The sequence below is a fragment of the Marmota flaviventris genome, chromosome 17 (assembly GCF_047511675.1).
Source record: "Marmota flaviventris isolate mMarFla1 chromosome 17, mMarFla1.hap1, whole genome shotgun sequence".
NCBI lineage: Eukaryota > Metazoa > Chordata > Mammalia > Rodentia > Sciuridae > Marmota > Marmota flaviventris.
This window is the reverse complement of record NC_092514.1, coordinates 67,758,463-67,773,061: the sequence shown is the minus strand read 5'-3', so window position 1 is coordinate 67,773,061 and position 14,599 is coordinate 67,758,463. Positions and strand designations below refer to the sequence as shown.

Genomic DNA, 14,599 nt, shown 5'->3' with positions numbered 1-14,599 from the left:
CTATAATCAGAAGATGATTTTTCCTGCTGGGTGCAGTGTCACACACCTGTAATCCCTGTAGCTCAGGAGGCTGAGGCAAGAGGATCATAAGTTCAAAGCCAGTCTCAGCAAAAGTGAGGCACTAAGCAACTCAGTGAGACCCTGTCTCTAAATACAAAATAAGGCTGGAGATGTGGTTCAGTGGCCGAGTGCCCCTGAGTTCAATCCCCAGTACCCCAAAATGACTTTTCCTTGATACACAGGGAGAATCAGGTAGGATGGTGGCAAGGTCATTTAAGAGACATTACTTTATCTTAAGAGGAAGGAAATTCATGAATGATGGAAGGTTCATTTAGGCATTCTGTCTCTTTGTTTTACAGATTTCCTTTGATTCTATGGATTCCTCAGAAGCTTCAGATTCTCCTGTGCTATTTCTGGCTTTGCTAATAGTAAGAAGACATTTCCTTCTCAACTGTCTAACACAGGGGACACAACCTTTGTATGGTTTGAGATTCTGAATTGCATAACTTTAAAAAGGTTTGGACATTTTAGGCAATGGAAGACACACACACACACACACACACACACACACACACGTTTTCCAATCTGACCCACCATCATTACAATGACTACCTCATGCCAAGTGTGAAGCCCAAACTCTAAGCAGCACCCGTAGCACCTGTCATCAATGTCCTTTTACTATATTTATGTTACGCTTTCTCTGAGTAACATATTGTCTTTCAAACTTGTGAGAATGTTAATTTTATATCTGATCAAACTTCTTCGGTCAGTTGTAATAATGAAAATTCTTGTTTTATGATGAAGTTCACTTTGCTTGTCTTTCTCTTTCCTTAGCCTTACCTCCATTGTTTCATTTTCCTTTTTGTTCTTGGATGTCTGGAAAGGAACTTCAGGCGGAAATCAATGAGAAAGGACCCAGTGTTCAGGTGGAGGAAATTCAAATTATTATAATTCATGGCATGTTACTGAGTTTGAGGATACAGTCATAACAAACGTGAGGGCTTGTGTTGAATATTTGAAAATGAAATGGAAGCTAGTAATTGGAAAATCTTCAAATAGGAAACTATGGGGAAGGTCTTACCAAGACTCAGGTGTGCCTTGAACACCTGACCTACCACACAGAAGGCCAATCGAGCCAATCTAACATTGGTGGTAGGGTAGAGGGTGACAAGATGACACTACAGTTTCTAGGTTCCTTTTCTCCTACAGCCCTGCCTCAGAACCCATAGTTGGAGGATGTATACTATATTATTGTTTATGAAAAAGTCATTGCCAATGAGGAGAATTATACTTGGGTAAAAGCAAAGGCAGGGTAAGGGTAGCATCACTTGATTCATTGATGGTACTCGGGCTGCTTGAAAGGCAAGTGGCAGAGAGGAGAAGAATAAAGATTGTGCTGTGCACACCTCATTAATCTAGTCAAATAATTGATAGCAGGATAGAGGGGGTTCAGTATTTTTGTCACATGTAGTTTCAACTGGAAACCCATCATTATCACACTGTTTTGATTTTAGAATTTCTCCGAGAAGTGGTGATGTTTCACCAAACCCAGAAGATCCTGAAGGAGAAGATGAAGATGTTAAGATAGAAAGAACAAGAACAGCAAATGCTATGGCTATCCTGGACCTGCCCCAGGTAGAACCTACAAACCTGCTCTTCACCAGATGATTTTTTTCAGTCAGATAAAGAGAGCAACCGTCTAATCGTAATTTTTGAAAAGCACATGAGATTCTTTCATCCTTACTTGTATAGTATACACGACTTCACTTCAATAGGTACATGGTGCCCATGAAGCTAGGAGAGCAGAGGAAACATAGATACAGACACACACACACACACACAGACACACACACAGGACAGAGAAATATGAACTTGTCAATTTATTTTTTAGGGTGATAGATTTTTGTTTGGGGTACCAGGGATTGAACAACCCCAGGGCGCTTAACAACTGAGACACATCCCTAGCCTCTTTTTACATTTTATTTTAAGACAAGTTCTCTCTAAATTGCTCAGGGCCTCACTAAATTTCTGAGACTGGCTGTGAACTTGAGATCCTCCTGCTTCAGACTCCCTAGCTGCTGGGATTACAAGTATGCATCACCACACCTGGCTAGGGTGATAGTGTTAATAAATACAGCTAAACGTTGCAAAGCCTAAGTAAGATTTTGTGAATTGTAAAAGCCCTTCCCCTGCAGGAAGTCAGCCTTGGGAGAGTTTGCTTGAAATGGCAGCTAGTAGGGGAAAGACTGGTTTGATGGATGGTTTTATAGAGAGGAAGGCTTGGTGGGAAGGTGCATGGAGCACTCTCTGGATTGAAGGTGAGGATAATGCCCTTTGGCTACTGGCCTGTCTTTTCAGAAACCAGTCATCATTGCCAGCTGTTTGCGGAAGGAATATGCAGGCAAAAAGAAAAACTGCTTTTCCAAACCGAAGAAAAAAATAGCCACAAGAAACGTCTCTTTCTGTGTTAAAAAAGGTTGGAAGCTACGGTTTCTTGGAGTGTGATTTGGACCTCTGAAGACTGGATCTTTCTAAGGCAGGATGGGTGTTGAATCTGGGGGCAGCTCTTGCTGATCAGGAAATGTAGCCAAGGCATCTATTGGCTAAGGCTGCCCCTTCCTGCCTCAAGCCTCCCGTAGAGTTAGGACATGGTTTCTCCTTGCCTAGGAAGACAGTTTTGTCTGCTCCATTAAAAAAGAGAGATGCAAACAGACAGAATAAAAGACAGTGTTTCTGTTAAAATGGATAGCTAGATTTTATTCTGATTTATTTTCAAATATGCCTTTTCTTTTTATTTATTTTTCTGCTGCTGGGGATGGAACCCAGGGCCTTGCATATGCAGGCAAGTGCTCTACCACTGAGCTACACCCACAGCCTCCATACAGATTTTACAATGAAATAATTTCACAATGACCGGAACCCACTGAAGCATACTAGTGCATTCTTCTTGTCTAACAAATAGCACATGTTATGGAAAATGTTCATTGAATGCAACCAACCTAAAATAAAAATGTGTTTCAAATTCCAGCTCAGCCTCTTATAAACTGCATGACCTTATGCAAGATATTTATGTTCTTTAAGCCTCAGCTTCCTCCCCTGTAAAATGAGGCTAGTAATAACATCAGGGATGCATGTTTGTGAAGAATAAGTGAAATAATGTACATAGCACATTTCACATAGTGCTTCACATAGTGCTTGCCAGTGGTGTTTGCTTTTATTCTTGTAATGATTGCATATTCTGAGTATACCTATTTCTTTCAGGTGAAGTTATAGGGCTGCTAGGACACAATGGAGCTGGGAAAAGTACTACCATTAAGATGATAACTGGAGACACAAAACCAACCGCAGGGCAGGTCAGTAAAACACACAGAGAGATGGTCACTAACGCTGCCCAGAACAATGCTTTACAATGAATATGACCACAATCTTAAAAATACACAGATGACCCTTAATAAGTTAGTGTGACTTATGCATCAGATGAAAAGGATTAATTTAAAAATTCACTCTCTGATTCCAAAAATAGTTGTCAAAAAAGGCTGATGTTACCTATATTGTGCCCTTTATTGAGTGAAACATTAGTGGAAACATAGGTGTCTTGAGATCAGAGATCTTTACTTTGTTGACCTATCTATCCTAAGAACTTGTTCAGTTGAACTGTCTCATGGAGCATCGAATCAGAAACCACAGTCAGAATAATGACAAGTCCTGCTAATGTGACTGCAGTTGCAAATCTTCATGTTTCATAATTCTTCTCTAGTTACACGCTGTAATTATGGATGTGTGAGACTTGTGTAATAATAAAAGTCCATCAGCAAGGAGAACATCATAGGTCTTTACAGAGGGTCTCTGCTATAGAAACTTTCTTATTGTGACACATCCTGACCCAACAAATGTAAAGATGTGGGAAGGTGAGCATCAGGAGGTATTACTGTAGGTACATTGAAGTTCTTAAAGACAACAGGTTATTGGCAAAAGACCTAGGATTTATTACAACAATAATAATCAGAGGTAAGAAAAAATAATAATAATTGTCTAAACTCCAAAGCAAAAACCTGAGTAATATACTAATTCCACTTGTCAAGGCCAAATGATGGACAGACAAAGGACTACCACTTTGGAGGGAAAATACTGTTGGCCTTTGACAGGAGGTTAAAGTCAGAGGGAGTGTTGACAAAGGAATTTTGCCTGGGGTGGTGACATGATGGGTGTCTTTCCCTTTCCACTCTTGCCTCACCCAGCTAAAGCAGTTGAGGTCATGTCACTCTCTCTGTTACAATCTCCCACTTGGAATTGACCCAAAATCTTTACAGTGGCTGCAAAAGGCTCCACAAGACCTGGCCTCCTTGTCACTGTCTTTCACAACCTTTACCCCTTGTTAGATTGACCCTCATTCAACCTTCTTATTGTAGGATCTTTATGTTACTGAAAGGTCTTTCTTTGTCCCAATTCCAATCCAATAATGAGGACAAAGTTTGGAGGAAAACTTTTATTGTTTTGTTAGCAAAGGAGAAACACCGGGGACTCCTGTCCCAAGAGGCTAGGGTTCTAACCATCAGGGAACAGAGGACTTTTAAACAGGTGATTCAAAGTCAATACTCCAGCTGTGCCCAGTCAGGGGTCAGAATTCTCTTGTAACCTTGAGAGATAGCTGTTTCTTAAATCTTCTGGTGCCTGTCCTAAAGTCTGGATTCCTTCATTCCTGGAGTGTGACCTCAATGACAGGTAACTTGGCCTAGGATGGAAGGAAGATTAATCTTACTTTCCCCATGGTTAGGGAGGGAGATGGGAAGAAGAGAAAGAAAGAAAAAAAAAACTAAAAACATCACTTTTAAAATAAACCAATGATGGAGCAGCAAGGGTCATGTTCAAAGCATGAAGTAGGCCCCAATGCATTTGGGTTTGGTCTCCCTGGAGATGGGGTATCCTGCCCTTCTCTCTTCATCTGCTTGGTTATTTCCTTCTGGTCACCATAAAATCTACCTTTCCAAAAGGCCTACATTATTTGCAAAATTAAAACCTTCATAGTCTTTTTAAACACATTTATTTCCTTGAAATCGTGAAGCAGAATCTTTAATTAGTCACTTACATGCTTACATCTTTATTTATTTATTTTTTGTTTGTTTCTTTCTCTAGAACAAAAGCTCTATGAGGCAAAGCTACTTTATTTTCTCCTCTTTTGTACTGGGGAAAGATAATATAGCAAACAAGTTCAAGGGCTTGGATTCTGAAGATAGATCTAGTTCCAGGTTTACCTTCTGTGACCTTGCGCAAATCCATGCACATGTTGGTTTTCTCATATGTAAAACAGGAATGATGAGACCAACACATAACATGTCTAGGGTTTCTGTAAGGATAGCAAAGTTCAAAATATATGAAATGCTTAGATTTGGCCCATAGCAAGCACTGAGTTCACATTAGCTGTTATTGCACAGCACAGGGCCTGGCTCAGAAGAATAAGAAATGCTTTCATGGGCTTATTGGTTCCTATGGAGCAGACAATGTGAAGTTTTTTCACTTATTACTTAGCTCAGGATTTCTCAAACTTGAAACAAGTGATGTTTCAGACTGGATAATTTTTGTGTGTAGTAGGATATTTAGCAGCATCTGTGGTCTCCACCCACTAAATGCCAGTATAACACTTTCCATGTCACAGACACACAAACTGTGGCCATCAAAACTGTCTCCAGACATTGCTAAATGTACCCTGGCTACTTGGGAGACTGAGTTGGGGATTCACAAGTTTGAGGCCAGCCCAGGCAGCTTAGCAAAAGCCTGTCACAAAATAATAACAGGGCTGGGGACTATAACTCAGTGAGAGTGCCCTGGGTTCTGTCCTCAGTACCAAAAAAAAGTACCCTGGGGGAAGGTTTGCCCTTGACTGAGAATCACTGCCTTATTGTGAAATAGACCCTATGATTATAATTATTTATTACTAAGGAAACAGAATCCTTAATAAGTATCTATTCTTTTGAGTATTTGGATCAATAAATGAAGTCAAGCAATGAACAACCTAATAAGAAACTTTGACTTCAATCCTGGCATTGGGATTGGTAACAAAGTCTCTAACAAGGTGGAAGATTTGCCTTTTGAATTTTTGAGTGTTTTATCACTTTTTTTTTTCCTCTGAAGTGATTACATGTTTACTCTTGGAGCCCAGGTATGTGAAGAGAAGGCCACTGGAGTACACACTCATGTGACAAACACACAATTTTGAATAATCTTTAAGAATGAACTTTTTTGTATAGGTGATTTTGAAAGGAAGCTGTGGAGGGGACGTTCCTGGGTTCCTGGGGTACTGTCCTCAGGAGAATGTGCTGTGGCCCAGCCTGACAGTGAGGGAACACCTGGAGGTGTATGCCGCTGTGAAGGGGCTGAAGAAAAGGGACGCCTCTGCCATCATTACACAGTACGTGGAGAGCCACACCCATTTGTCTATGGGGGAGGGGTAGACAAATCAGAGGAGGCACTTTCTAGCTACTGATCCCTTGCTCAAAGGAGAAGACTTGGACATCTAGAACCCAGTTCACTATTATTTTCTCACCCGATGAGCCTGAGGGAGAAAGTTTACTAATTATTGCTAATATAAAAAGAAGTCATGGAAAATATAAGTGTAACAACTATGAACGGCTCATATAGTATTAGTCAATTTTGTGCTACTATCATGAAATACCTGAGGCCAGCTACTTTTGAAGAAAGTAACTCACAGTTTTAGAGGCTGGAAGTCTAGTATTGAGCAATCCCATTGGTTTGGCCTCTGGTGAGGGCCCAACAGCAGATGACATGGCAGGGATGTGTATAAGATGGAGAGTCACATGGCCTGACAGGAAACCAGAGGGAGCTGGGGATTCCAAAATTCCTTGTGAGGCCCTGCCCCTAAATGACCTAAAGGTCACTAAGCCCCACCTCTTAAAGGTCCACACTGCCTCTTAACATTAGAAACCAAACTTCTACCACATTAACCATTTGGGGACAAATTATATCTATGCCATAGCAATATCCCAGGAGATTTCAAAGCTATTACCACTCTGATGACTATAATAGAGAAATTTTTAAAATTCCTCAACTACAAATTTCTCTACTATAGTGTTTGTTCTGATTTGCTTGTTTTGGTTTCCCATTGTTCGTGGGTAATAAAGATTGTGTCTCCTTCAGGTTGGTGAATGCCTTCAAGCTGCAGGACCAGCTAAAGGGTCCTGTGAATACCTTGTCAGAGGGAATAAAGAGAAAGGTATGAGAGGGGCTTGGGGTAGCTCTGTGCACCCTGCCGACCAGTGCTGGATGGGCTCTCCCTCTTGTTCCAGCTGTGCTTCCTGCTGAGCATCCTGGGGAACCCATCAGTGGTGCTTCTGGATGAGCCATCTACCGGGATGGACCCTGAGGGGCAGCAACACATGTGGTAAGGCATGATCATGAGAACTCCATGTGGATTTACGGATCCTGTAACAACTGACCTTCAAAGTAGTTCTCTTAGAAAGTCTATTGTCAGGAGAAGCAAAATGAAGGGAAAAAAATATCTGATTTCATATTGCAATTACCAGTTTTATTAAGGAGAAAAAGATGCATTTGTTTATATAATTTAGAATGTGGTTTAGACAGAATATAGAGGATGATATTTGGTAAAGAGTTGTTTGGGAAAATGCTGGCTTTCAGGAGTATATATGAGAAGGCAGAGGGAAGAAGGACAAAAAGGGAGAACTTACTATAAAATATGTAATAATCAAAATACATGCTGTAAATATAAATGTCCAATGCCCCAAACCAATGCCCTAAACCAATGCCTACTCTAAGAATTTTATTTTTTTCTTAAAAGTCTTCTGGGTATGCACAATGCATACTTAATTGAATCGATCCTTTATGTATTTATTTATTATTTTTTGTTGGCAATGGACCTTTAATTTTATTTTCTTTTATTTATATGAGGTGCTGAGAATCGAACCCAGTGCCTCACATCATGCTAGGCAAATGCTCTACGACTGAGCCACAAACCCAGCCCACAATCTTTCTTCATCATAACCAAAACACAATTCTTAAAGGAGGATAAAAGAAACATTCCAGGTCCTCAATACATTCTGAAATTATTTTTTTGAAATTTTTGAAGTCTGTCATTTTGTACCTTTATAGCATATATTGTGATACATATTTCATAGTAAGTTCTCCCTTTTTGTCTTTCTTCCCTCTACTCTCATAAATACACCTGAAATTCAGCATTTTTCCGAACAACGTTTTACCCAGTATCCTCCTCTATGTTCTGTCTAAGCCACATTCTAAATTATAAGCTCTAATCAATAGATTGCTTATTTACATGCTTTTCATCCTTTCATGAATCCTGGTTTGTTTGGGTCTAGGCTGAATTCACTTCATGTTTCAATGTTCACTATGTGCCCCAATAGAAATTTAAAAAAAAAAATCCACAATACCTTGAGCATTTGCTTAAGATATCACTTTCCCTTGACCTAATTTTAGGCAGGCCATCCGAGCCACCTTTAGAAACTCAGAGAGGGGTGCCCTCCTGACCACCCATTACATGGCAGAGGCAGAGGCCGTGTGTGACCGCGTGGCCATCATGGTGTCCGGAAGGCTGAGGTGAGTACCCATCTAGGCCCACACTTGGCCCCCCCAGTAGCATACTCTGGTAGAAAGTCATTGCCAATGTGAGGAGCTGGTGCATCTGCTCCCAGCTCTGTGTGGCCCTCCCCAGCCTCCAGAGGCAAAATAGCACCAGCAGTAGATTCCTCCCTTACCTTGCTTGACATCATCCTCCCCTACCTCCAGGTGTATTGGTTCCATTCAACACCTAAAAAGCAAATTTGGCAAAGATTACTTGCTGGAGATGAAGGTGAAGACCCCTGAGCATGTGGAGTCCCTCCATGCTGAGATCCTGAAGCTCTTCCCCCAGGCTGCAAGGCAGGAAAGGTAGACACAGGTGTTGTTTGTGTTATCTTGGCCTTTCTGTAAAGAGTTATGAGAAATAGAAGCTTCATTGGTTTTTTTTTTTTTTTTCCATACAAGGGATTGAACCTGAGGTGCTTAACTACTGAGCCACATCCCCAGCCCATTTTTAGTTTTTATTTTGAGACAGGGTCTTGCTAAGTTGCTCAGGGCCTCGCTATGTCATTCTTTTATTTTTTGTAACTATACAATAATTGTATATTAATTATGTTAATTACAAAAAGGCTCCTATTCCAAGGCTACTAAGGAGGAAAAACAAGACAACAAAGTGCTGATTTAGAGGTAGAATCTTGCAAAGGAGTTAGCATTTGTGAGACCTCTATACTGCGCCAGCTACTGATGTATACATTTACTTAGGTCATTTGAACAGCCCTTTCTAGAAACTAAAATAATCCTCTATTAAAGGAAATGCCCTGCATAAATCCCATGGTTCAGTTTGGGGCTTCACTGGAAGCTCAGTGAATGGTGTCTTTTAGCTTTTGTGTTATTAGTAGTAATGGTACTTGAGGCTCAGGTAGGTTAGGTAATAATTATAGCTAGTGGCGGACACTGGAGTTGAACCTGGTGCTTTTTATTTAAAAGCTCTTCTCTTTTCACTAAGAACCAGGAGAAGTAATCTTGCTTCTCCCTGATCGAGGCATAGATGCTGTGCATCTCTCCCTGTGCCTCCCAGTTTCCTCTTAGTAGATTAACTTTTCATTGGTCAAAGAGAATTTATCCTCAGGTTGTCTCCAAGACCATACACTGTGTGTATTTAAACAAAATGTGGACAAAATTGTTGCTCCTTTTCAGACATGTACCCATTAGAGATCCTGCCCTTGAAAACTTGCGCTCAGCGTCACTGTCTTGTCTTTGCAGGTTCTCCTCCCTCCTGGTCTATAAGTTGCCTGTTGAGGATGTGCAACCTTTGTCCCAGGCTTTCTTCAAATTGGAGATAGGCAAGTGTCTGTGTAGAGATGAGACTCTGAGGAACAGAAAAAAGCCAAACCAGAAATAAAAAATATATATATGCATAAAGAATTGTGATATTACATGCTAAATAAACCACTGAGTCTTCTAATACAGTGGTTCTCAGCAGGGGGGTGATTTGGCAACATCTGGGGTTGCTTTTGGTTCTTATGAGTAGCAGTAAGATGGCAGGGTGCAACTGGCATCTAGAGGGTCGAAGCCAGAGAACTTCTAAGCATCCGCATTGCCTAGGGAAGTCCCTATGAGAAAGAATGATCTAACAAACATGTCATCAGGGCTCAGTTCCAGAAACCTTGCCCTCAGTGAACAAGGCTCTGGGGGAAAGAGACCTTTGACATTCAGAGCTGCAACATCCACAGATTTATACAAGCAGAAAAATATCAATTTGTTTTTTTTTATCTTGAGTATTTTTAGATAGCATTAGAAAGTGATAAGAAGTTTCCTCTCTTTGCTCAGGTGGGCTAATCCATGACTCTTTTTTGGGGTCCCTGGTTTTTGGTCTTGGCATACCACATTGATCTAACCCGGGCTTGTTTTTCATCATGTTAGTGTAAGAAACCTGATGAGCTATGAATTCTCCCCAGGCCTCCTCTTGAGCTGTGCTTTCTGACTTGCTACCTGACTTCATGAGAGGCCTTAGGCTTTCCAGCTTTTAAAGAGGGACTTCTCCTAGAGACAGCATTATAATTACCCAATAAGGTCTTCTTTTTCTCATCCTTTGTTTACCCTGTCTCTATGCTCTGTATTTTATACTGACCACTTTGGCTTATGGGTTAGTCTTGTGTCATTCTTGTGGGAAGGATTCCCACAGTGGTTTCTGATCAACAGGAAACATTTATAATGGATTAGTAGCAGAAAGATTGATGTTCCAGGAAAGCTGTCTCCCAAGAATACAATACATCTTATTCTTTAAGAGATTTCTAACATTTTTGCTTTCAAAAAATATTCTCTCCTGCCCCAAATTCCTTCCATTGTGCTTAATTTGCTGAGACTAAGATTTTTATGTGGGAAAACACACATCTTTTTTTTAAAATCACAGTCCTATCCTATTGTGTGAAGATGACACAAAGTGCAAAATGTGGAGACATAAGCCAGCATTTTTTTTTTAATCCAGGTATCAATAGGCATCATTGCACTCTCAGCTGCAACACATTTATCAAGTGAGCTAGGCTGGGTACCATGCAGGAAAATGCATGCCCTGTGACAATTCTTCTTAGATTCATTCTTCCTAACCACCAGATCACATTTGAGTAATGCAAACTCCAACCAAACTCTAGGGTCATGTGCTTCTCCCCAGTCAGGCTTGCCTCCAATTTGGGGGTCTATAGCTGGGAAGATGGGATAGTCCGTGTTATCTCTCTTCTTACTCTGTTCTTGATTCATAAGCTGAAGTTTGGGCCCTCTCCAGAGTAGAGTGAAAGGGAAGAGGGAAGGGATAATATGGAGCAAAGCTTGACTGGATCATCAGAGCTGTAACTATAACACCAGGGGCTCCTGTAAAGGAGTGTAAGAGCAAGAAACAGCAAAACCATACTTAGGTTCACAGAGGTGGGCGGGGCGGGGAATAGAACCTGGGAGTAGAGTCAGAGTCAGGTGGAATTTACCACCTGGGAGAGACAGTAACTTTCAATCAAGGGACACACTTAGTATCAGGGAGGGAGTGAAAGCATAAATGCTATGACCTCCCCCCTCCGTCCTTCTTGCTGGTCTTTCCTCTGCTAGGACCCACTGGGAGACATCTCTTAATGTCAGCCTGTGACGTTAAGGCAGAGAAGAATGAGGGGAGATATAGAGGGGCCCATGGAAGTTTTTCAGCACAGAGGGAACTGTCTTTTAGCTACCATAGGTATTCTGGAACTTTTTATATTGTCTTCCATTCTTGAGGTGACTCTGCCACAAACCTCTATGAAAATGGGACAGTATTTCCTTCCTATTATATGAGCATATGATGCATATGCTTTTTCATACTCAACCCAAGAATATTTATTACCTTCTATTTTATATTTAAGATCTACTTGTATGTGCTTTGGGGACATGACTCAATAAAATTCCCTAAATAAAAAATATATGAACCTATAATATATTTTCATCCTTCCACAGTCAAACAGAGCTTCGACCTGGAGGAGTATAGCCTCTCGCAGTCCACCCTGGAGCAGGTGGGTTGGCTTTAGTGGTTCCACGTCATCCATGAATCTAAGTGTCTTGTATGTGCATACCCTTTGCGCAGGGTGACAACCCTCCCCTTTTATTTATGATTTTCTCCCTTTCAGGTTTTCCTGGAGCTCTCCAAGGAGCAGGAGCTGGATGACTTTGATAATGAACTTGATCTCTCAGTCAAGTGGAAACTTCTCCCACAGGAAGAGCCTTAAAGCTGCAAATAATTTGCTTCTCTTTTAGCTTGTGACTCATTTTTAAGACAGTATTTTATAGCATTAATATGCCTTATCTCAGAATAGCACAAAATATTTTTGAAACTCATGTCATAACTTTTCCCAATAGTATTCTTTTCAATAGAGCAAGTGGGCAAATTCAGTGAGAGCAATGATACAGCCAAAGATTATCTAGATCACACAGCCACGGGACCAGCCAACAAGTCCCATTCCGCAGAGTACTAGGTTTACAAATGCATTTATGATAAGATTGTTGACACTTCTGAGGACGAAACAGAGATAGTTTAACTTTCTTAAACTTCAACATATTGAATATTTTCTCATCTTTTTGATTAGGTAAAGTAGAACTTAAGATATAATATTGATTTTAGAGAAAAGGGAATCAATCGATTACCTAGCAGCACAGTATTTGCTTTTTGTAACTCATTTTTTAATCCCTTTTTAATTCAGTGAGTCTCTTTTTTTATCATTATTCAGACTTTAGATTACAGAGTAAATGTTTTGCCTGTGATGATTATAAAAGAAATTTGAAAACTGTCAAGACATATGCTTGCAATAAGAATTTGAATGATCACCTTGAGGAACATTTTTAAAACACGTTTTGGATTCTAATTTGAGACATATTTCTAATTTTGTATTTTTTAATGATATAAGTATGTACTCTTAGCAAATTATTAAAGAGTCATAGGTCTTAATTTACTCTATCTTTATATGTTATGATTTATCAGGTGACCCTAAAGCACCTTAAAATCAACAGAATAAATCTGTAAAGTCTTTTTTAGGTGATTTTTCATTGTTGTTACTACTTCACTACTATTAATGATGCTAGATAATTAAACATTTGAAGAAGGCTATGTGAAAGACCTTTTTTTATTGCAATATTTCTTGTATCTTCTGGTTTATGGAATTACCATGGTGCCATTGACCTGTGAGAATACTCATATGAGATAAAGGGCCCTGGATTTCTTATTCTAAAAATGGAGACATTAATATGGGTTTTAGTGACCCACTTGACTTTTATGAGTTACAAAGTGGTTGAAATACATCAACACATTGAAGACTACATTTTTATTAGTACTAGAATAATTGTCCCTTGAAATGAACCAAGGGCTCCAAACTGCAATTATCACTGAATTATAAGTAATAATACACTGTTCCCTAAACAATGCATCACTTTCTAAGACTTGGCTCAGTCACACTAATAACATTCTATTAGGCTCAGGAAACATTTCAATGAAGCATTTTTTGATGAGAAAATGTTAATGTACTATGTATTATGAGAAATAGCCAAAACATGCATGTATCATTTTAGCCAATGGTATGTTTTCAAGGCTAAAAAAGTGAAGATAAACAATGTTAATAATCTGTGCAAGAATGTTTCAAGGAGAGGACTTGTATCTAGCAGTCCTGTAAAAGAAACTAAAACTAAACTTGAGTCACAAGAATTTCAGACATATAATTTTAGAAGCAGTCAAGTGATAATGGCAACATTGTCATTTATAAGAAGACTAAGAATACACATCATCCGCTAGACTCTCTACAAACATTGATTACTTTGTGCCTACTTCATACTAACATTGCAAATACTTATTTATATTTATTTTGTCACTGTAGGAGGCAGAATTTCTAAAATGGCACACTAAAGATGTCCTCCCAAACTCCAGGCCCTTTGACTATGATGGTCCATGGAGTCTATTATGTTGCATATCATGCTTGATTTTAAGATAGAAGATTGTCTGGGCAGGCATAGATAGATAATCTGATCTAATCACCGGCCCCTTCAATGTAGAGTGTTTTCTCTGGGTGTAAAGTACTTTGTGGTATTGACTATTGAGATTATTGAGAGTTGGGGCTGCTTACTACAACAGTGGGTTATCACTGCATTGACAAATGCAGTAGTTCATGACAAGGAAAGGGCGAGAGCAAAACCTGGAAAAAGTGATACAATTACCTGGAAAAGTGATACAAATACCCTGTGGTCACTGATGCAGTTGCCCAAGGCCTTGAACTGATCCAAGTTGTCTTTCCCCACTCCTCACCTGGAGCAGAGGCCTGCAAAGGTGACCATTCCCACTGTCTTCTTACGTGGTTAGGGTGTTGATGCTCTGACAAGCTGAGACTTCTTCCATTCCCAGTCTACCTGAACCATTCCATGCCAAAAATGTCTAGATAGTAACTTGCCTATAACCGGGTTAATACAATTTTTTTTTCAATTTATTGAGTTCTATCCATGGCAATTTCAAAGCAAAAGAGTTAAAATCTTGGGTTAAAATTGCTATCTTGAAATGGAA

The 14,599-nt window shown here is 39.9% G+C and overlaps 1 protein-coding gene across 3 annotated transcripts in view; it reads left to right on the top strand.

Moving 5' to 3' along the window:
* The window catches only part of Abca9 (ATP binding cassette subfamily A member 9), a 59,270-nt gene extending 46,824 nt beyond the window's left edge, over positions 1 to 12,446 (top strand). For 2 of the 3 annotated variants that reach the window (XM_071602965.1, XM_027946278.2), the window contains exons 27-39: positions 360 to 428; positions 835 to 926; positions 1,515 to 1,635; positions 2,359 to 2,476; positions 3,262 to 3,353; positions 6,246 to 6,406; positions 7,153 to 7,228; positions 7,302 to 7,396; positions 8,464 to 8,583; positions 8,773 to 8,913; positions 9,808 to 9,887; positions 12,019 to 12,074; positions 12,189 to 12,446. In XM_071602965.1, the coding sequence (XP_071459066.1) occupies positions 360 to 428; positions 835 to 926; positions 1,515 to 1,635; positions 2,359 to 2,476; positions 3,262 to 3,353; positions 6,246 to 6,406; positions 7,153 to 7,228; positions 7,302 to 7,396; positions 8,464 to 8,583; positions 8,773 to 8,913; positions 9,808 to 9,887; positions 12,019 to 12,074; positions 12,189 to 12,287 (1,320 nt within the window). In that variant the 3' untranslated portion in view covers positions 12,288 to 12,446. Of the gene's footprint in view, positions 1 to 359; positions 429 to 834; positions 927 to 1,514; positions 1,636 to 2,358; positions 2,537 to 3,261; positions 3,354 to 6,245; positions 6,407 to 7,152; positions 7,229 to 7,301; positions 7,397 to 8,463; positions 8,584 to 8,772; positions 8,914 to 9,807; positions 9,888 to 12,018; positions 12,075 to 12,188 lie in introns of those variants that run through there. The other variant, XM_071602966.1, reaches the window with a different exon arrangement.
* The last annotated feature ends 2,153 nt before the right edge of the window (positions 12,447 to 14,599 follow it).